This window comes from Neolamprologus multifasciatus, chromosome 3, assembly GCF_963576455.1.
Source record: "Neolamprologus multifasciatus chromosome 3, fNeoMul1.2, whole genome shotgun sequence".
Lineage (NCBI taxonomy): Eukaryota > Metazoa > Chordata > Actinopteri > Cichliformes > Cichlidae > Neolamprologus > Neolamprologus multifasciatus.
Window position 1 is genome coordinate 9,336,891 of NC_140441.1, and position 23,416 is coordinate 9,360,306.

At 40.4% G+C, this 23,416-nt stretch overlaps 2 protein-coding genes across 8 annotated transcripts in view; one reads left to right on the forward strand and one right to left on the reverse strand.

Annotated features, from left to right (window-relative positions):
* LOC146521480 (uncharacterized) overlaps positions 1-23,416 on the reverse strand; it is a 172,611-nt gene that overhangs the window by 47,257 nt on the left and 101,938 nt on the right. For 2 of the 7 annotated variants that reach the window (XR_014873367.1, XM_085155374.1), the window contains exon 4: positions 1,387-2,027. The exons of the other annotated variants lie outside the window; for them this stretch is intronic. Coding sequence is in view for 1 of the 2 variants with exons in the window: in XM_085155374.1 (XP_085011500.1) it covers positions 1,943-2,027 (85 nt within the window). In the remaining variant the exon portion in view is untranslated. Of the gene's footprint in view, positions 1-1,386; positions 2,028-23,416 lie in introns of those variants that run through there. 7 annotated transcript variants of the gene reach the window in all.
* LOC146521484 (T-cell surface glycoprotein CD4-like) overlaps positions 9,295-23,416 on the forward strand; it is a 60,298-nt gene continuing 46,176 nt past the window's right edge. Inside the window, exons 1-2 of the mRNA XM_085155126.1 lie at positions 9,295-9,562; positions 15,052-15,390. Of these exons, the coding sequence (XP_085011252.1) occupies positions 9,511-9,562; positions 15,052-15,390 (391 nt within the window). The 5' untranslated portion in view covers positions 9,295-9,510. The remainder of the gene's footprint in view (positions 9,563-15,051; positions 15,391-23,416) is intronic.

The following is a 23,416-nucleotide window of genomic DNA, read 5'->3' on the forward strand; positions in this document are numbered from 1 at the left end:
GACTGCATTTCTTGCTGTTTCCTTGGAAATAATTTTCCCGGCTCCACGTCTTTCTGTTTCTCTTTGCAAATGCTCCATGATAATTGTTTTCACTCCTCTGTCTGAAATCTTATAGGAGCACCTGTTCAGGTTCAAGTGTGATCTATGTGGGAATCAGTAACTCAGGAAGTCTGTTTGACAGTGTTTCACAGTCTTTGTAAGTGTAGATGGACTTCATCTAAAAGCAAACAGAGACATGAGGAAAGTTTCTCAGGTATCTGAAAGCTGCTTCCATCAGGACCCCGTGAGCTCCAGATGTGGCCTCAGAATTTCATCTTCTTTTTTTTTGTGGCCACATTGGCTGTGATATAGACATCAGTGTGGATTGTACGATGATGTTGTGACTGATGGATGAGAAACAGGACTTCTGTATTTAAAGTGTGTACTGTACATATTTGTAGGCTGAACCTCATCCACAGAGCACTGAGGTGTGAGTCAGTAACTGAGAGTCAATGCTGTCTGCACTCTGAGAGGATGATGACTGTACAATTACTTTGTCTGTGGGTTCATTGGTGCTGAAGTTCAGTACAAACTAACCATCTTTGAGATGAAACAGCACTTACATCATGGAGCTGTGTGATAATGTCACGTCAACATGAACCAAAACATCAGAGGAATGTTTGCAGCACCTTGTTGAATCTGCTGTGAAGAATTAAAGCAGCTCTGAAAGTAAAAAAGACCAAATTCAGTACTAGGAAGGTGTACCTAATAATGTGGCCAGTGAGTGTATATGATTGTAATGAAATAAAACTTGTTTGTATGTTTTTGTGGTGTTCAGTGAAAACGTGTGACAGATTTTCTTGTAAAGAGCTGAGCACTCCTGATCCTGTGTGAAGTGGAAACATTAAACCTTCAGTGCTGCAGACTCAGAGGTGGGCAGCCTGTTGTTGCACTTTAATGTCAGTAGATGGCAGCACAGACCACTTCATCTTGGCTGCATCAAATTACAAACTCACTTCCTCATTAAAGAATAAAACTTGAAAAAGAATAATGCCTTTAAAATGAATACCACCTAAACTATCGTCTGCTTTGAGTTGACGTCACACCTGTTACCTGTCACGCTGTCATATTTCTGGTAGCAGTGGTCACTTCTGGTGAAAACAACCCACCTGCAGCCCTGACTGCTGCCAGAGCTGCAACAAGCATCAGTAAACGTTTTACAGTCTCATGAATTTGGTGGTTGGTAAAAGCTGCTCAGAGACACACATGTTGTTTTACATGTGAGCGACATCCTGATTTCAAATCTGTGGGTCAGTGAAGAGAATCACTGATGGACATGCACAGTGGAGGGTGCTCTAACATGAACGTGTGACTGTGTGTTTCACTCAGAAAGTAAAATCCGACACATTGTAGATGAAGGCTGTTTATTAATGGAGTAAATGATCTCCATCATGTTACAAAACACATTTGTACCTGTGAAAAATAGTGAAAAATATACATTTATGAGATATTAATCTTATAAATCTTACAAACCATCCATAAATGTGTTAATATTCAGATTTTAAATGTTTATTTTTATGTTCATTGTCTCTCACAGTGACACAGACAGCTGTGACATCAAACAGTGATTCATTCCTCTGTGAACTTTAAATAAACACAATAAAGAGATTGTATTTGACTCCTTCTTTCACTTCAGTCTGACTTTATGAAAACCTGCTGCTGAGCATTTTAGTTATAAAGCAGAGGTTAAATGGTGATAATAAGTCAGTAATAATGCAATAAGAGCCATCCTGTAGACGCAGACTGAGTTTAGTCCAAGGATATAAAATGTGTTACCATCAACCTTGTAACTGTCTGATAATCAGACGTCTCTGATTAGTTATTGACTTATTTGAGTGATTTCCTTTCTGACAACGATCGTCCGAGTCTCCAGGACGTCTCAGGGAGCTGCTGTGTGGACCAGTTAGAGAGCAGCAGCTGGATTCCAGTGGTTGGACTGGTGGACGACTTCAGTGAGGAGTCGATGACATTTGGCTCTGGTAGAAACTCTGCACACACAAACACACAGGAGGAGAATAGAAGCACAAAGCTGAGCTTCTCTGTTCTCTTTATATACAGCAAATTATTGAAAGACAGGCTTATTTCAAAATAAAAGTCTCTAAAATCTGTGCACAGACACAAACTCACCACTTCATGTTTTCCTGTTGCTAATTAATCACAACAAAAATCCACATGTTCACACAGTCTGTATGAATGAATGTACTGATGGAGTCAGACTTATTTATTTACATCATATTAATTTAAACTGGTCAGCTCCATCGTTTCATTGTTGATTTTGATGGATTTTCACTGTTTGGATGAAGTAACTGAACTTTTGTTTGTAGTAATTTGTAGTAAATGACAAAGTTTCAGATCAAAACATCCACAGAGATGTGCAGCTTTGTGTCTGACATGTTTTAACCACAAGATTAAAAACATAAAATCATGAAACAGACTGTCTGCTGACACTTCCTGCAGAGTGACGATGAGGAACATCTCTCCATCCTCACACAGATTATATACAAAGAGGAAGACGAAGCTACTGTTTCCCTCTTCCTAATACTTTTTCTTTAGTCTCAGTATTGCTGTACAGTATTCTTCGATTATCACGGGGCAGTGGCAGATCCAGACCAAACTAATAATATTTAAAGAGGGCAATATTTAATTTATATTAAGTGAATTTATTTTCACTCACTTATTATAAAGATCCAAACAAATTTCAAACAAAAGGTTTCACATACTGTACATGTGCACAATGTTCAAAACACAAGCCTGACATATTTAATGGACTGAACCAGGCAGAGTCCATAATTACAGGGAATCCAATCCAACGATGACTTTCATACCAGCTTTGATTGAAGCTGCATCTCTGTTGTTGGGTCTGCGCTTCCACAGGCCTCGCTAGACGACAGAAACAAGGAAAACATCTTTTACTTGCTAGCAAGGGAAGGCTTGATCGGAACCACGCTCTTGGAGCTCAACGCTCCTCACTTGTCTCCAACCCAACTTCTTCAACAAGCAGCCTTCCTCACAGCTATTTATTGAAAACAGTTACACAACAGTACACACAAGCACCTCCTCTCGTAAATCCCCCTATGGTTATAAAAAAAACAAGGCAGTATGTGTGTGCACATGTATGCATGTGCAAGAATGTGTGTGTGTGTGTGTGTGTGTGTGTCTGTGTGCATGTATGTGTCATGGGGGCACGTTTGTGTGACCTCCTGCTCACCTAAAGGATCATAAAAGCAGGAAGCTTACCACACACGAGATCTTTCAGATAGGATGTGCCTAATAAAGCCTCCCCCACCAACAGAGTAGCTGGGGAGGTGGTCAGAGACAAATGAATGTCTGTGATCCTACAGTTTGAACTAAGACTTACAAATTTAAGAAACACAATGACAACATTTAACAATTTGACTCCAACACCTGTCCCCCATTAATGTGACTGGAAATGTCCTCAAACTGGGCAGCACTGGTGGATCATCTTTGATCATCACAGAGAAATTAAAATAGGTTTAAGTTCGCCAAAAGGAACTGTGTTTAGAGGTAGCCGTGAAATACTTCGTGACAAATTAACGCACAAATGTCTATATGTGTGTGTGTGTGTCTGGAAGTAAGTTGATTTTACAGCACAATAAGCTGCTGAACTACTTCCATTTTTGTTTTCTTTGCTTGAGGCTCAAGTACTGGTGACAAAGGAGAACAGTTGAGTTTCATCTCATAAAACTGATACCGCTTCACCGTTAGGGTGAAGTCGAAGGCCGTATCAGTAAACCACTCTGAAGTCAAGTGCGCCAGTGACGGCCCAGCAAAATCTTTGAAAATGGACAATAAACAAGCAAAATTAACACCTGATGAGAAATGTTTAGAAAAACAACAAGCCGGAGCAGGACTAATGCAAAAGAAAGGGAGAGGAATGAATAGTGGAAGAGCAAGAGGTAGAGGCAGAGCTACACACACATCAAACAGTGGCTTTAGCACTACATGCTGGAGGTGTGGAAAAGAGGGACATTTTGTACGTGACTGTAAGAAACAAAGACAGTAACTCAGAATAGGATAGCAGCTCAGGTGAAGAGAGCAGTTCAGACTAGGAAGAACGTAATAATCCCTCACCAAGTGAAAATTAAAGATCAAAGTAGTTTAAAGTAGTTTAAAAAGGGTTGGAAACAGACCCGACTGAATAGATATAAATACAAGAGGAATAAAGTAAAATAAACAAAAGGCTAAATTACAACTTATCTTTAATGTATTCATACTAATAATAGCAAGGATAACAACCTGTAAACTGGTATTAATGATGAAATAATATTAATATGAAGAGGCACCTCAGTCAGTTATGATGTGAGGTGGATAATTGTTGAAAGTAATCTGCATTAAGCTTAGGGTTGCTCAAATTCAGTACAATGACATATGAAGTAAAATAGGTAAATATTTGAACTAATTACGTGCATAGAGGCATTTGACCTGTTTGAAAAACTGTCATCCTAATATGAGCCATTGTTGAGATATAGAGCACACCTATGAAAACAACTAATATGCTGAACCCTGTATGAAACAGCTGAAAACTACATGATGGAGAAGCTGAATTGAATATGAAACCACTGTGAGGTTGTGTTGCGGTCTTTTCTGAGCTGATGATCAAGCTACACATTATCAGATCAGGAGCTGGCTAAGAACTCATAAAAGAGAGGGAAACAGGACTATGATAACTGTGATAACTGGAATGTGCAGAGTTTCCGTGAGCAGTTTTCCTGCATCTTGACTCATGTGTGTAGAGTGTTCATAGCATCAGCATCATGTTTTTGTTTATTTGTTTTGTTGGGTTGAAAATAATTAAATAAACTTGTGATCATATTTATGGATCACCATGGCACATATCATCAGCCATGTGATTTATTTATGCAGATGAAAAAAGTGAGTGTGAATGTGTCTGACGTCACAGTGTTTTTGTGCGCTGTGTAAAAGTAATTGCCTCTGATTGTGAGAGCGGTGATTCTGCAGGTCACCAGCTATTGTAAAGAAAAAAAAAAAGTAAAAAAAGAGACAAAATTTACATTGTAGATGAAAAATAATCATAGGAAAAAGGTTTTGTGTTGATCAGCCAAGAACAACTACAATCTCATTTTCTGCTTTTAAGAAAGGAGAATTCAAAAAACAGAGAGAGAGATGTGTGTGTTGGTTAAGCAGTGATAATAATAATGAAAATGTCTTAGTTTTGTCACTTTCAGGTGAAAAGCAGACCTGAATCAATTTTCCACATGCAGCGGTCGGAAGAAAGTTATAGTTTAACATCATTGGAAATGTTCAGGCCAAGTTTCTGGTTAACTTATTTACAGCTCCATGTGTCCCTCAACCTCACAAGCGAGCTCTCACTCCTCCCTGAAGACAAGGAATGCAGCTCCAAAGAGCAATAACATGGCAGATAAAGAGACAGCAGCAAAGTCCTGAGCAAAGACTCCCAGCAAGCAGCAGCAGTGTGGACAAACAGCATCAGAGAAGAAGAGCAAACCCATCATCCTGACTGATTGGATGAATGGCACTGTGTTTCCAACAAGCTGCAAATTCACTGTGCATGTGAAGAAAACTTTTGAGGAGAACTGAGGAGACTGTTGGAGTTTGACATTTGCCACCTTTGGAGTAAAATGGCAAGAAGAGACAGTGAAACACAGGACAAAGCTGAAGGAGAACTGCCTGCTATTGGACTGTTGAAGTGGGAGAGGACAACAGAGTGAGAGGAGTGGTGAGAACACACAGGAATTTTGTTGTTTAATCTGGGAAATCAAAATTTGGGTTAGCAAACCTGGGAAAAACCAAACTGACTGCTTAAGTGGGAAAATTGTGAAGGAGTCTGAAACATTGCAAAAAGAAACATACAAAATCACACACACAAGCAGAACAGGCATTAACCCTACTAACACTTCCAAACACAAGAGAGCTCATGAAGATTAGACAACATCTTAAGCATGTGAGTCTGTTTATCATCTTGTCCAAGTCACTTAGTGTGATGAGAAGATGATTAAATAATAGCAGAGAAATGTGTAGGAAAGGCAGTTTTAAGAACATGCTCTGCTGGAGATGCAGCTCCACAGACATTGATTAAACCTGCCTAATAACACAAACACCCATGCAATGAAAATCAGCTTGTTATCTCACATCAGTGTTAAAATAGGGTAAATTTAACAGACACTTGTTATCAAATGCTGAATTTATCCAATGAAAAAAAAAATTAACTCTCTAGGTTGCAGGACAACAGTTTAACTTTTGTGGGAAAAAAGATTCTGGTTTGACCAACCAGTGATCAGACAATAAATTTAGTTGTTAATACAGTAAATTGGGAGATGCTTCCTGCTTGATTGATGCAGCACAAGTAATTTACTGTATGAGGGAAATTCTATTTTTGTGATAACATTTTGAACATGCATTTCTGTTGTCCTGTCATCTTAGTGGGTTAATAGCTGATATGCAAATTAGTTGATCGTTCTTAGATTAATGAAAAGTGACTGAATTCTAGCACGAGTGAATGAGATGTGTTGGAGTTTGTTAGAGTGGAGACTCTAAAACACTGAGTTTCCTGTTTTGATGTGTGAGTGAATCCTGTACCGAGATACACAACTCTGAATACATAAGAGCAAACGTCTTTTGTGAAATAGCTGATGACATGTCTCACATTTTATGATGACGGGAAAAAAGAAAAACTGGATAAAATGGATCTGTGGCCCAAATGAGTGAAAAGCACAGACCTGGGGATTAAACTCATAACATATTAGGGTTATGTTGTGTGTTGTGCAGCTGACGGTTGGTTTGGAGTGAATCTAGCTGATGATTTTTCTTTTGTTGTGAAGTTGAGCCTGCCTTGAGTCGAGTATGATGGTATGATGAATCATGCTAATGGTATGATTTACCCTCCTGAGATGAGGAGCTTGTGTCATGACGTAACAAGGCCACACACACACACACACACACCTGTACACCTCCACATTCCAATGTAAGGAACAAACCCTCACTGAAGTGTATAAATAAAGGACCTGGGCAAGTCCTCAGGGCCAGTCTCTGAGACTCACTCTTGGGGTGTGAGTTCTGAGAGCTGCCCTTGCTAGCAAGTAAATCTGTGTGTTTCTCTTCTCTGACTCTCTACTGAAGAAGTGTTTTAGAATATATCTCTTAACATTATTTGGTCCTTCGTAGCCAGAACAGAAAATATCAGAACTGTTATCTGTGACTCTGTTCCAAGATCCAGCACTGATTCCTGACGCCGTGGGAAGCCAGCCAAAGAGATTTGAGCTGTAGCTCATTTTATGGATAAGAATGGAATGTTCTGTGAGAAGTTTGATGTAACATTCACTGCTAGAGTCATAAAACACTAACAAAAGCCACCCCAGTCCCTTTGAGATTAATGATTAAAGAAGACATTGTGCACTCTAAAATTTCTCCTGGACTGAGACAGCTCTGTATAGCCGGAGTTGACTTTGGTGACAGCAGGTTTACAAATAAGGTGATCAGAAATATTTTGATAAATGAAATCTGTCCTAACCAAGTTAAAATAAATTGTATTCTAAAACTAGTTGTGTCCATGGAGGTTAAGAGGATATGAAGAAAGTATATTTCACTTCCCCTTCCCCCTAAAGTAAAAGAGGTTAATTTTAAAGTTACCTGAGAGATTTCATTGGATTAGCTAAATGTCCTTCAAGAAAATCATTGCAGTGTTTTCAAATGATGGCACAGTGATTGTGCCTATAAATACTGCGGAGATTATTATTATTATGTGAAACAATTCAAGGTGTTGTCATAGGATCCATGAAAACAAGCTGCTCTGTGTCACAGATGAAACTCTAACATGAACACACAGATTCAGTGGGAATCCCCTGAATGTATGTTCACAATTCACACAACTCGCACCACTCTATACCAAATAGGGAGGAGTCAAATGTGTGTGGTAAACTGGTAGGAGTGTTGATGTGACGTCGGGCGACATGCGCTCCGAAGCATCGGGACTTGTAGCTTTCACTACTTTTTTTTTTTTTTTGGCAAAACGGATCCTTGAAACAACAGATCCTTCAAATTTAAAGTTTTCTTCACCATGTTGCACGAAACGAAACTTTACTTTGAAGGCTCTGTCAAACTTCCTACATTTTAGTCCCTCCGCTACGACTGAGACTGCAGCTGCACTGACTAATGCCCACAGCAGCACCGAGGTTTTTTCCATATCAGTGGGGAATAGGGCTGCTCAATTAATCGAATTTTAATCTCGATTACGATCTGGGCTTTCAACGATCATTAAAAATGACTGAGCTGATTATTAGCCCCTCCCTCGTGCTTTACTCTCGCGCTGCTCCGCGTGGCAAATCGAGCGCACCTCTGCATTTCGAACACGTGTCACAACAATTAAGAGCAGCGGTCCCCAACCTTTTTTGCGCCACGGACCGGTTTATGCCCGACAATATTTTCATGGACCGGCCTTTAAGGTGTCACGGATAAATACAACAAAATAAAACTAGTACCGATACCGAAAAAAAATAAGATTTATTCATAACACACGTGAAAAGACCAAGGAAAACCGAATAAACGATAAAAACGATAACAAAATAACGCTGAAAACCGATAAAAACCCTGAAAACTATACATTTCACACCTGAGCCTCAACTCTCGTGGCCCGGTACCAAACGACTCACGGACCGGTACCGGTCCGAGGCCCGGGGGTTGGGGACCGCTGATGAAGAGGACCCAAAGGAAGCTCGGAAAGCTAAGCAGAAGTTATTTGGAGAGGAGAGTGACTGCTGTTGGTTGAAAAGAAAAGTAAAAAAAAAACTTCAGTGGTGTGGAAACATTATGGGTTCATGAGTCAGACGTGGATCAAGTAGACACAGTGTGTAAACTTTGCTACAGTGTCGTAGCTGCACCACAGAGCAACACTGCAAAGTTCACTAAACATAGATGTTTACATTTTTCATTTATTTTTTATATTGCAAACATTTGCACTGTTATCAGTATTTGCACACTATTTTATATTATTTTTTGACAATCTTTAAAGTCATTATTCAATACATTGTTATTGTTAAATAAATATCGTCAAATAATCGAGATCTCAATTTCAGTGAAAATAATCGTGATTATCATTTTTGCCATAATCGAGCAGCCCTAGTGGGGAACACACAGTTTTTGGTGGTTGTCAACGGATCTCTCATCAATCTGCTGCCCTAAGCAACCGCAGCTTTAGCAATCATGTTTCACGTGATTGCTAACTAACTGTTAGCACCGCCCACGGCCTGTTGACGTAAGACAACATATAAAACCGGGTCCTCTGTGTTGACAGCGGCATTGGACGGACGAACAGGTAATGAAAGCTTACAGGAGAGAAAAAACAAAACTCAATTATCGATCAATATCAATACAAACGTTGCTATCAATATTTGGTTTGATCCGTCCAACACTAGCACCAACAGCTTCTCGTCGCAGCTGTAGACGCTGGACTCGGGGAGCACACAGCCACACAAGATGCGTCTAAGGACTACATTGCTTCCCTACTTCATCTTATTCGCGGTTGCAGGTGAGACCTAACTGTTCCGCTGCTCTTGTAATTGATGAACAGAATCAACATTTTACCTGGATGATTGAGCATGCATCAAGACTGTTGTAACGGACGTTAAACCAGACTTGGATGCTAGATATCCAGGCTCGGATTTGAACAGCCAATCGCAAAACTGACTGGGAGCATACCATTATGTGAAAGAAGGGAGTTGCCCTACACGGGAACCAGTGTTGCCAACTTAGCGACTTTGTCGCTATATTTAGCGAGTTTTCAGACCCCCTAGCGACTTTTTTTCTAAAAAAAAAAAAAAAAGTCGCTAAAAACAGACCTGAAAGCGCATATCGCTTTTACTCTCAACAAGCAGCGGGTGCTGTAACGCAGTCAGTTCTTCTTTTACTCTTATGCTGTTTTGTGGATCACAAGGTTTAAAACTACTTATAAACACACACACAAAGTAACTCCATCAGAGTGCCTATTTCGGGTCACTTTTGCCGGTCCAAGCCCGGATAAAGGAGCAGGGTTGGAATTGTGAGCAGCGTAGGTTACAATTATATTAGCATGACCAATTATGCAAATTAGGCGATGACGTCATTTAGCGACTTTTAGGACAGCCAGTAGTGATTTTCCTTACTGGGGAGTTGGCAACACTGCCTGAAATACTGCCTCCTTCTCAGTCTGTGCTCCTTGTTTTACTTACCCCAACATGTAGAAACTCTCAACAATACAAGCAAGCGTCTCATCCCACACGTAAGCAAACATCAAGACGTTGAAAGCTGCTGGCGGGCTCCATTTTGTCGACGCTAAATTAGTTAAAAATGGCTCCTACATCCAAAGTTAAGCATACGCCTTCTTCGTTTACGGGACATTATTGTTAAACCTTTCATGAAAACTGTTTTGACCGTTCATTAACGATAAAACAGCCGTTCCTCACGGAAAGAAGCCGTGACGCAAGCCCGTAGCAGAAGCGCGTTCCCTGTCTGTCTACAGATAGAGCCAACGACCAATGGGATGCAGTGTACAACGTACTACATCCGGCCGCTTGCTCGTGCTGTGATTGGTCTGTCAGCAAGCCGCGGAGTTGTACCAGTAAATGGTAAATTGCCTGTATTTGTGTATAAAAGGCCCAAAGTTCATAGAATAATTTTACTGGTGTTTAGAAGTTTATATAAGTTCATTTAATATTCAGTCTTCTGTCAGTTTGGGCCAGCCCACCTTCTAGTGACATTATCCGGTTAGTAAGGTGGGCAGTTTAATGTCCGATGAGCAGTGTTGGTCCGGAGGGGGTGCACTGGTCCTGGGGAATGGTATGTGTGCGTAAATTACAAGTAGTGACCTGTGTTATATTTTGCCTTTGTTTGTGTCAGTACTGTAGTATATTACCATTTAGGAGCTAATGTAGTCCATAGTTGGAGCGGTAGGCCAGGCATGCAACGCGTGAGTTCACCCTCATTTCATATGCTAATTTATGTTGTTAGCTTACCCCGGTTTAGCTTTGTCGACGCATGTACGGTCGCTCGTATGTCCATAATGTCATTCCTGTGTTATCAGACCTTCTCTGTATGTCGTATGTGGTGCTTGTGATTGTTTACTTTGACGTAGCGGAGTTTGTAGCGAACAATTAGGTACGTGGATTAATAAAATAGCGAACGTAGTAGATTATAATGGGGCGCTTTTATTTTGTACAACTACCGGAAGTAGTTCTTGTGTACTGACGGTTGCTTAACCTCGCACTAATGCTGTTTAGTTGCATAGTGTGAGCAGTTTGAGGTGTATTATATTTTCCTCATCTTTATATGTGATTATGTTAACTATATTGTATTATGTTTATATTTGAGTATTTGACTTGTCTATTCTCTTTATTTATCGTTATTTCCCTTGTTTATTTCCTTTGTAGGAAACCACACACACACACCTATGTACACCCGCTGTGTTTACAGCCCCAGAAATTGAGTGGTGACAATAAAGTGCCTCAAACGGAACCTCAAGCTCCCTCCTTGTTTCATACTCTGGGACAATTTGGCCTTAAGTGGTGTTCTGGCCGACACACCGGGGTGTCCGTAGTGCTCAAAGACTGAATCAGTGCCACAGCCGTGCCTATCTTTGATATCTCCAGTACAATTTGTATAGCGCTTTACTAGTCCCTAAGGACCCCAAAGCGCTTTACATATCCAGTCATCCACCCATTCACACACTGGTGATGGCAGCTACATTGTAGCCACAGCCACCCTGGGGCGCACTGACAGAGGCGAGGCTGCCGCACATTGGCGCCACCGGGCCCTCTGACCACCACCAGTATGCAATGGGTGAAGTGTCTTGCCCAAGGACAGACAGTAAGTGTCCGTGCAGCTACTGTCTGTCCTCTTCATGCTGTATTCAGAATTCTGATCCGTGGCGCTCCCCACTCTGTTCCCGCTCACATAGATGATTTTAACGGTCTTTTTTAAGTGGACAAAAAGAGCCATATTGGTTATAATGTTAGTTCAGTAACACAGAGTTATAAAGATACTTGCAAAACAGGTAATTTTTAAATTTCATATATAAACCCTTTGTAAACCCTGTTTAACAAACTCTATTTACCAACATACGTAAAGATATTACACATAAAAAAAAAAAAAAACTCACGGAAACATTGAAACTCAGCTTTTGGCAGGCGATCACTTTTTGGCACAACACCGGCATTCTGCAGACGCTTACGGCATCCTCTTCCAGCGACGAGCACGAGAGCTCGTCTCGGTGTGTGGAACAACGATAAGGGCTCCAACCACAAGAGACGCGTTCTCGTGCCCAACGATGGTCTAAATTCGTTGGGAAGAACTAGAAGCCGAGCGAGTTCACGCTGCACAACCGAAGATTTGGAGGGGAGAGGGAAGGGAAACAGGAGGACAAGGAGTGTGGGAACAACTGAGCTGTAGTGCCCTTTTCACTGTGCAATATCTGTTTTATATTCGGCCCATCCGAGGGATTAATAACGTTTTATCTAATCTCTATAATCTAAAAAAGAAGGGCATTAAACGCTCGGGAGGAAATGAATTTATGAATAAAACAGAGTAAATTGTCTATCTTAAACCTGCCCCCATTCCCTCAACATCCATAGAGTTAAAAAAGAGGGTTATCGGCATACGTGTGACCTAGAATAGTTTTCTGTCATCGCTGGTTTCGCTAGATTCCACAATATTACAGTTATGATTTTAGCATCTAGTGGGAGTTGTCAGTTAAAGGGTCGCTAACCCACTATTGATCGTGTGCCTTATGAGACCAGGGGTCCTTAAGAAACAAATTTCTGTGCTCCTGCATGTAGACTAATAACACGCAGCGAATATGGTTTGACACCACTTTATAGAGATCCACGTAGACGGAGTAAGAAATGTGGGACTTATTGTTGCAAATAAGCAAATCAAATGCACAAATCTGAGCTTTTCAGTACAGCTACAGACATCCAGTTTGACTACAGTCCTGAGCTGAGACTGCACTTTGTCTTGTCCATGGTGACATTATCCACACAGTAGTAGATGCAAACTCCCCGCAGTTTATTTGTTTCTGTCATTGGTGGCACCACATCTAAAACAGCGGGGCATGACCACAAAGTAATTAACGCACACAGGCATAAATAATGGCGATGACTCCATAACGTAGGCTATGTGGTAGGCTTTACAAAAATTCAAGTCACAGCAGGATGATAGTAATCCAAGGCGCCACTGGTGTTTGGATATTTGTGTCGGGAAGTTAAAGGAGTTTCCAACGCTTGTCTGTTTTAATGGAGGAATGATGTCACTCTCTCCGAGGGCCTGTGTCAACATGCGTACTTGTGCATACTTGCGTTCTAGTGTACTCGCGATACGTCATCGCTAAAAAAATCTGAAAAAGACAAACAAAACAACACGAAAACAACGGTCATCGGGTAACCACGTAGCTCATCATTTGCCCGTCGTTGTAAGAAGCGACACGTTCTCACTCCCAACTCGTCAAATGTGTGACGCATGGTCAGGCTCCCTCTGCTTCACTTATCGACGCGCAGGGTACCCCCCCTCGCTGTGAGCACTGACGATCATTCCTTCTTAGAGTAGCTGCATTGTCTCAGTTCAGCTGTCACAGATGTTTAATCTGCTTTAAGTCATGCAGATGAATTAATATGTTATCTCAGTCCATGACAAATAATGGGAGAAACCACGTGAAGCAAAGTTTTAGGGAAACATTTAAGACATGTGCAACACTGGATTCAGTGTTGGATGTGTGACTGAATGTTAAGTATGCATATAGTTGTGTAGTTAAAAAATCAGGAAACAAAACCAAAGCCATTCAAACAGATGACATGGTGCAGGGTGAATTTAACTTAACCCCCACCTACTTAACAAACTGAGGAAAACTCAGCAGCTCCTCACAAAGACGGCTGACACAGTAATCAGTTGTAACAGTCTCTCTCCATCTGTCCTGTTTAACTAAATGCAGATCATTACTGGTATGTTTTAGTTGGTTAAACAAAGAGAGAGAGCCTGCTCTAATGTGTGATTTTTGTTGTTGTTAAAGATTTGAAAATCTCATGAACCCTCATTTTTTACACAGCACAGAAAACATGTAAAATAACAAATATAAGAAAAAAAGTCTGCAAACATCTGGCAGGTGAGGAGACCAGCTGCTGGAGGATTTTGTCCTCCTAGTCTGGTAGAGGATTTGAGCTGCTCAGCACTCCTGGTTCTTCTTTGTTGTGTTTTGGTTTCATGTTTTCAGTTGATGAAACATTTGGAGGCCTGAACTGCAGTGAGATTAGTTCAGGCCTCACACTTTTCTACTATGAGTCATGCTGATGTAGTCAATGCAGTAGGTTGTTTATCCACCTTGCTTCAAGGTGTTCCCTGAAGCAAGTTTCACTCTAAAACATGTACATACTTATAAACTGTATATACAAATGCTCACGCTACCTTATCTACAGGCACTAATGCATCCCCATACCATCAGAGATGCAGGCTTTTGAACTGAGCTGAATGTTCCCTCTCCTCTTTATAAGATTTCCAAATTGCTGAATTTTATTTTTATTTACATTTTAAATAGCATCACAACTTTTTGGGGTTGTGAAAGTGAAAGGGTTTGGTGTGAAAGAACAGTTACAGTTTTTATGACAGTATCTGTCATCAACATGACATTTCACCTTTAAAAAACTATAGTTCTAGCACAAATACAGGGACACGTCTGAAGCTGAGATTTGCATTGTGAGATCACCTGATAATCCAAATAATAATTTGTTTGAATGCTGAGTTTTCAAAGCTGAAGTGTGATTGGTTCATGAGTTCCTGGCTCTGGTTGATTAGCTCTTTTAGCACAACGGTGTGTAAATGTCTGTCCCTGCTGTTACTGAATCCAGTGTGTGCTGTACCTGCTCTGGTTCAGATGAGACAACCACTTTGTTTGGAGCTTATCTTGACCTCTAACCTTTCTGCTGTTTTTGGGATTTCCTTACCTGAATGATTGAGCATGCATCAAGACTTTCTGGTTTGTGTTGTTTCCTCTTCCAGATCAAAAACCGATCACAGCCAAGTCTGGACAGAACGTCTCTCTGACATGTCAAGCTCCAAACAACAACATCTTAGTTGGGAAGTGGAGCAGAGCTGACCTGGGAGATGAATATGTCCTTTTGTATCGAGATGAACAGTTTGTTCTAGACGACCAGCATCCATCTTTTAATAATCGGGTGGATCTGCAGGACAGACAGATGAAGGACGGAGACGTGTCTTTGATTCTGAAGAATGTGACAATTAATGATGCTGGAACATACGAGTGTCGTATCGTCATGAGAGAAACCCGCTCATGGAAATCCATCAGCATCATCAGCCTGAGAGTTGTTGATCCTCCAGGTGAGTGAGTAGAGTTGAGTGTGTGTGTGATCAGAGGTGAAGCTGCTTCCTGGTTGTTGATGTTTGTTTCTAAAGATGTTGTTGATGAGACTTTGTAGAAAGCAGCTGGTCTGAGTGATGTGATCAGAGTGCAGTAGATAATGTCTGACAGCAGTTTGAAGAGGAAATGGATTCTGTTCTGTTCTTCACTCATCACCTACCTGACAGCTGACACCTCACACCTGTTTCTCACCTGCAGGTCAGACAAGAGGAGACACAGAGGATGGAGGGAAGGAGGATGGAGTCAGTAGAGGACGTTATGGGCTGATAGCTTCTTTTTTGTTACTTCCTGTATTCATCGCTGCTTTTTTTGTTGTTGCAAAACTGCAAAGAAGAAAATTATCCAAGGATTTTCCTTCTGATGAACCAGCTGCCAGCTGTTCTGAAACCATAGTGTCACTGAGATGATTCAAACAGCAGCCTCATACAACATTAAGTCTTACATGGACTGTTACTTATGTAGCCTCACACACTCTCACACTCAGATTGAGGAATCAGGGCAACTCAGCCTTCAGTATCTGACACTGGCTGACTCCAGAAGCCAGGAATCAAACCACCAACATTTCAATTTGCACAAAACCCACTCTACCTCCTCCACAGATCGAATTGCACAGAACTCTGGTGCATTTTTACTAAATAATCTTTAACTGTGATTTTTGAATGAATGACATTTTGGAATTTGTCTTTATCCTTGATCCTGATTGTTGCAGCTCCTCAGTTTGCCTTGAATATAAAATGAAAGCAAAGTGTTCTCGCCTTTTGTGAAGCTGAAGAGTCACTGTCAGAGTTTTACTATAAGTCAGCATGACTGCAGCATTAGATCCAGATCAGATCTTTCCTGATTCTGATTGTGGGCAGGTTATTTCAACGAGTAGAGCTCTTAAGAAGGAATTGAAATTGAAAACGAAGTACAGAATTCAATTTGAAGTATTTGGTGCTTAGACTTTGATGGCCCATCACTGTTGACTTCAGACCACAGATGTGATTTCTGATGGAGTTTTTCTACATTTAAAACCTGCAGACTTTGTTCCTTTAAGCTAACAAGTAGCAACACAAATCGTGTTTCTTACTGAGACTTTTTGAATGTTTTATGACGATTGCAGCCTTCTTGTTTCTTCTGTGGCTGAATGTGAATCCAGGATATAGCTTTGTAATGACTATTGTTAATGGTAAATATTTGTTTTGCTGTTGAGGTTCAAATTATTATTCCAGGTGTTTTGATGTCATATTTCAGATGTTTTATCATTAAAATGTTTGGGAACTGAAAAAATAAATTTTAGCTAATTTAACGTCTGCATAATACTCTGACTTCATGTGATGTTTATAGATGTGACTGCATGTTAACTGCAGTTTGATGTCTTTGTCTGCTGATTTGTTGACCTTGATCTTTTAAGTGGGGCAGGATTGGAAAAACAGCCTGAATAAACCCACTAACTCTGAACATGATGAGGACGAAGTGGGGAATTCTTCTTTTTCAGTTAACAAGATCACAAAAGCGAGCACGACACAAATTGCACCACAAACTGACGATTTGCCCGGTTCTTAAAAGATGCTGCTCATCCCGGTGTTGTAACAGGTCAGCCCTGCTCTGCTCCACTCTGAAACTGGGATGTGTTTATGTGAAGCTCAGCACATCAGAGTGATGTTCTGTCCAGCTGTATTTGTTTCTAGAAGAGGAGACAATATAGAATATAGAGAAAGTAACGCGGCCTGCAGGACTGATCATCATGATGAACCACAACAGAAACCACTGATTCCTGTTGAACCACAGGACATAGAGCTCAACGCTGAAATTTAGCCCACTGTGGTGTTTGCTATCACAGAGTTACGGCTCTCTCCCTTTTCATTTGGACAGACTTTAAAATAACTACCCAGATTATTATTGCATTATTTATTTACAGGTTCACTTGATGAGATTTGCATCTATGCATCCATTTTATTTTAGTTTTCTTTTTATTTCTGGGTGAAAAAAAGAAAATATATATCAGGATACCTGACTCCATTGTTCCAGGGTTTGGTTCACGGGGCTAGCAGTCATAGCAAAGAAGCCAGACTCTGCCACCTTATCAGGGAGAGCACAGAGGTGTTCTCAAACCAGACAAGAGATAAAATGCCTCCAACAAGTCCCGAGTCTGCCCCAGGGCCTCCTCCTGGTAGGACAGGACTTGTTTTGGACATTTAAAAGAGTATTTGAAAGCTCTATGAATGCTCAGTAGGAAAGCCCTCATCATTAGTCCCTCTGAATGACCGAGATCTTCACCCCATCTCGGAAAAAGAATCAGCCCATAAAGAAACTAAGTGCCGTTGCTTGTATCATCCTCATCTCTGTGTTTTGGTCACTACCCAGAGCTCGTGACCATAGGTGAGGGAAAGGAGTACTCTTACTGAGCACTCATAGTCAGTTTGCTTATTCACCCACTCTCACACACACATTTGAAAGCATCATCCCATACCTGACTGCCTTGCTTTACATTTTACACACTCACACTCCAATAGATGCATCAGGGGAAGCTTAGAGTTCAGTTTGTTGCTCAAGGATTCAACACTATGCAGACCTATGAGTAGGGAATTAAACTGCTAACTCTGTTGTTGTTATTATTATTATTATTATTTTACATGATTATGGGCCAAAGGGGGCCTCAGATGTGTGTGTAGTGTCATATTGCATCTTTACTTACTATTTAATGTAAGTTTTGTTATTTAATTACAGAATGTCAAAATGTAATTTAAACAGCACATTTAAAACAACAACTCTTGGCCAAAGTGCTGTACATTTCAAATAATCAAAACAGTTTAAAATGTTTGAAGACATGTAAAAATGTAAAAAGAGAAGCATAAAATGAGAACATCTGAGTAAGAAATAAGACAAAAGTACTAAGAACTTATTCTGATTTAAAAACTTAGGAATAGAATTTGGTTTTCAAACATATTTTGAAAGTGTCTCATGTTGGGCAGGTCCTGATGTGGAGCAGTCACAAGTGTCTTATTTCTTACCGAGGTTTTCTCGGGGTGTCCCTGTTAAATAAGCACATCTAAAAGAAACAGAGGACTTCACTTCTATCATGATCAGTTTGTGGTTTGACGGTGTCACATACTGACTAGAATATTTTCTATCCAGGACCACAAATGTTGTATTTGTTAAGAAAGCACTGAGTCATTTGTTCTCCGAGAGTTTGTGGTTTATCGGCAAACCACAGCTTGAATGACTTCTTCACATCAGCCTCTGTGTCTCAGTTAGACAGACAGTACTTGGTTGTAGCTGAAGAACCAAATCTGTGGATGGAGACTAAATATTTCTCTGGGAATCTTAAACTGATTTTAACAAAGTTTATTTTTATTTGTACTTTTTTATTAGATTTATATTAAACAAAATGAAGTCTGTGTTGTAGACAAACAGCTGTATCCACATTAACTCTCACCTCTGTCTCAGAATGACTCACAGTGAAATGAGAGTCAAATCTCCGTCTGAGGTTATATATATTCTGAATGAATGAAAATGAATAAAAGATCAATGTTATGGCTCTGAATATGACAAGCATTTATAAAAAGGCTTCATGCTATTTATTTTTTCCACCCTTCTCCTCGTGTCCCACCACATACGATGAGGTGAGGAAGGAGTCAAAATGAGACGTCCTTGCTTCAAATCTCATGTTAAAGTGATGTCAGTGAAATGATGTTTTACTCAAATGCATCACAAACAGTTTTGTTAAAGCGCCACTAAACTTACATGTTCATGATCCCAGAGATATCAGTGTTCATGATCTTTTTTTAATATTTAGATTATATTAGATTGACGGCAGTGATCTTGGAGTTTGTTTTCACTTCTAACCTCGTATCTACAGTTTTGGTCCTCCTGTGACATTTAAGGTCAGATGAAAACCATCTGTGTTGGGCAAACTGACGCTCCTCTGCTGCCACCTACTGGTTTATCTTTTAATGAGCGATGTCAGTGATGTGCAGCACATACACTAACTGGCCACTTTATTAGATACAGCTTGGATGTACCCCCTTTTCCTTCAAAACTGTCTTAATTCTTCATGGAATAGATTCAACACATTCAGAGTTAAGTTCATGCTTCAATAGTCACTGAAAGTTGATCCCTGACAGCAAGGGCGTAAATTTGGCATGGACAGAAGGGACATGTCCCCACCAATATCCAGCGATTATTGAATTGTCCCCACCAATAATTTGATCTCTTCGAGTAAAGAAAAACAAACCCGATAGAAAGAAAAAAACGATCTGTCAGCGTCTCATTCAACCAGCGGTGAAGAAAGAGTTAAATAATAATAAATAATACATTACCTCTCAAGGTACAAAGTTTGTTTGTATTGTGTTCAGGAAGTGGGGACAGTAGAAGGAAGTTTGACTTTAAGCATCAGTTTGCTTGGACCACACAAAGGCAAATGTGTCCGACAGTTAAGGGTATAAGAATATGGAATTCTCTTCAAGATAATCTTAAGAGCTGTACAAATATGCACCGTTTCAAAATGTGTTACATACTTAAAAGGATGAATCAATATGAAGAACATGAAAGTAATTTTGGCTAAATGTGGAAGGAAAATGTTTTTGCATTGTTACATAAAGATACATGTTAGAGGGTTTTTGGGTTGTTGGCGCCCTCATGTAAGAATAATTAGATTGCAGATAGGGGGCAGGTGCTAACAAGAATGTATTCTTCTTCCTGCTCCTTTTCACCCATGGGTGCAGTGTTATAATAATGAGAAGGAGGATTTGTATGAAGGAACCTGCGCTGTGAGGAAGAGAGGAGGATGGCAGCACAAAGGAAGAACCTGGATATAAGAAAGTATTTTTCAAAGAAACCTGTAAGTCACTTAAAGTCAAGGTCACTCATAAAATGTGTCCGTCATAATAACGTTACAGGCTATGCTAGGCTTTGGCCCACATCAGTCTAAAATTGTATGCAACCATGAATAAAACTAACTGCACAACATGCAGCACTATTATTTCTCTCAGTCTCAGAGCAGCATTTCTAATTTTGATTGAAACTGTCAGAGAAAACGGAGCCTCGAGCAGCCAGGATATTAGTTTACAGAAGCTGTTAAAATTATATGTCTAACGTTAAATGTTGGTGACACAATAATTTCATCCTAATGGCACTGACATATTCATAGGGTTAATTTTTGAGACAAAATATCATGAGGTAGTCATGATTTTGCAAATATTCCACCTTGTAGTGCAGTTTGCACAAATTGTTTTAAAAATGCACTCACACTACAAACATTACTGACGAGTCAAGATCTGCACAAATTGACAGAAACACTGAATCAGCTGCACATTTTATTCTTATTGTCATGTTTGTCCTATTTGTCAGGTGATAGAAGAACAAAGCTCAGAGAGCAATGGTTAGGGATGGGTATCGAAACCCGGTTCTTGTTGAGAACCGGTTCCCACTGATTCAATTCCTTAGAATTGTTTGCCATTTTTGCAAACAATTCCCTTATCGATTCCAGTCGCCCCGAATGACGTCACCACGTTGCGGAGCGTCATTTACCTGGCAGGAAACACGGCGCCTAAGTGGCTCAAACGCTCAAAAGTTTGGTTATACTTTACGAGAACGGATGACAACAGGGCAACTTGCAATACTTGCAAAGTAGATATTTCATTTAAGGGAGGAAACACTACGAATATACAAAAGCATTTGCTCACAAAACACGCGATAACCTTAAATGAATGTCGTGTTTTTAATTCCGCTCCAGACTCGTGAATCTCAACCCAGCAGCAGCGGTAACGTTTGCACGTCCTCTCCCGTTAATGCGGCAGGTAAATAATCAACTAACAGTGCAGATTATGTTAGCGCGATCTGCCTTATTACAAACCTGCCATTACTGTGCATTTAGGTGACCATGATGAGAGAGACAGACAGAGTCTGGCTCAGATGCTGGCAGTTCTCACTGCAGTCTACCGTTAGCGTCTCCTTTCAGGCCAGGATAGACGAATGTCACCGAGCAGTGACTCAGTTTGTGGTCAAAGGTTTGCACCCATTTGCCACAGCAGATGATTTTCAGTAAGTGAATTTGTTTAATTGTAGGCAGGGACATTACTGGATATTCTTGTGTAATTGCTACAGAATAATTGATGTTATACTTTGTTATTGCTACAGAAGAATATTTATTTTATTATTTTACATTTACAATTTTTTTTCCTGGGACCCTGTGACACCCCATTGAAGAGCCGTAGGCTGTGGATCTCTTAAGATCTCACTGTTGGGTTTGTAAGGCCATGTTACTGTTGTTCAAAGAGAAGATATAAAACAAAGTTCTAAGCTAATCGACCTTAGTGTTCTCCTTTTTAAAAAAAAAAAAGAATCGATAAGAGAATCGATAAAGAATCGAATCGTTAAACAGAATCGAAAATGGAATCGTGAAAATCTTATCAATACCCATCCCTAGCAATGGTGATACAAGATCACAGGTGAAATTGGATGATGACCTGGTGGTTCTTGTAGGCAAGAAGTAAGTATACTGTTACATACATACCTGTTTCTCACATGCAGGTCAGCCAGGAGGAAACAGAGGAAGGAGGGGAGGAGGATGGAGACGGTAGAGGACATTATGGGCTGGTAGCATTTGTTTTGTTACTTGTTTTTGTGTTCGTTGTTGTTCTTGTGATCACACAAAAACTGCCAAAGAAGAATTCTTCTGATGAACCAGCTGACAGCTGCTGAAACCAGAGTGTCAGGATGATGAAAACAGCAGCCTCACAGAAGTCTTACATGGTATTTAAGTAGTCTTTTTCTACTCCATATTAACCCTCAAAACACTTTAAGCCTCATCAATCCTTACTCTCACATGTGACTTTTTAAGCCTCAGTGTTTTTTAACCTGAGAGTCACACCCTCACACTCAGATGGACACACAGTAGCGGTTTTTGATACGGGCGACAGGGGCGGTTGCCCGGGGCGGCATCATGGGCATCGGCCAAAAAAAAAAAAATTGCTCGTACTCATGCTGCCCCGACGTCAGCCAGCGCATATTGGGAATGGCATAGGCACAGATCGGTTTTCTATCGCACATTTGCTGGGAGTAAGGACGCCGTTCGTTTGCGAGGTGCGCCTGCTGCTTGCGACACAGGGAGGAGAGGGCGGGGCGGCGGGGGAGTCTCTGGCTGGAGCAGCATCTAATAACCAACTCGCAAAATAAAACATAATAAAAACAAACCAACAAACATGAAAACACCAGACATCATGATACAGACTTATAATTTGCACCGATGTTTTTTCGAAATTCTATACATGAAAAGTGAGCGCGAGAGCCCTCGGTGCGCCTGCTCGCTGCTGAAGTCAAAGTAAACTTTATTGTCATCTCTGCTACATACAGTCCAGTATATAGAGAGACGAGACGACGAGGCTCAAGTTACAGCAGTGCAAGTAAACAAACAATATATATAAGAGGAGTAAGAAAATAAATATACACTTTAGGACTCGAGGTAAAGGGATCAATAACAATTTAAAATTTATAATTTACAGTTTGATGATTTAAAGTCTCACACACAACCCGTCGAAAGGGGAGGAGGAGCGGCTGCTTCCAAATAGAGCACATTTCATTTATAATGTTGTAAATCAGAGCCCATTATGTATTCATGATCTGAATCCTGGGTTGTGTGAAATCCCAGAAATAAACCTTAGACAAAGTGAATCTGTGAACTAAGGTGTAGGTCTATTAGGTTATGTTGTGGTGATCCTCGAGTTGGGGGATTTGCGTTCATACTGGAGTGCAAAATTAAAACCAAGATGGACAAGAAAAGTTCAAAGCCATCAGGTCCTCAGTTTAGAAAAAAGAGAAAAGACGAGGAGGAGAAACAAGTAAAAGATAAAGGTAAGCAGATGTGTGATTGGATAATGGCAGGTCATCCTGAAACGATCAGAATCAAAATACTTTATTACTAAGGAAATAATGTGAGTTACAGTTGCTCCAAGAAGAAATGGTAAAAATAGCAACAGTAACAGACTAAACTCCAAACAATACATT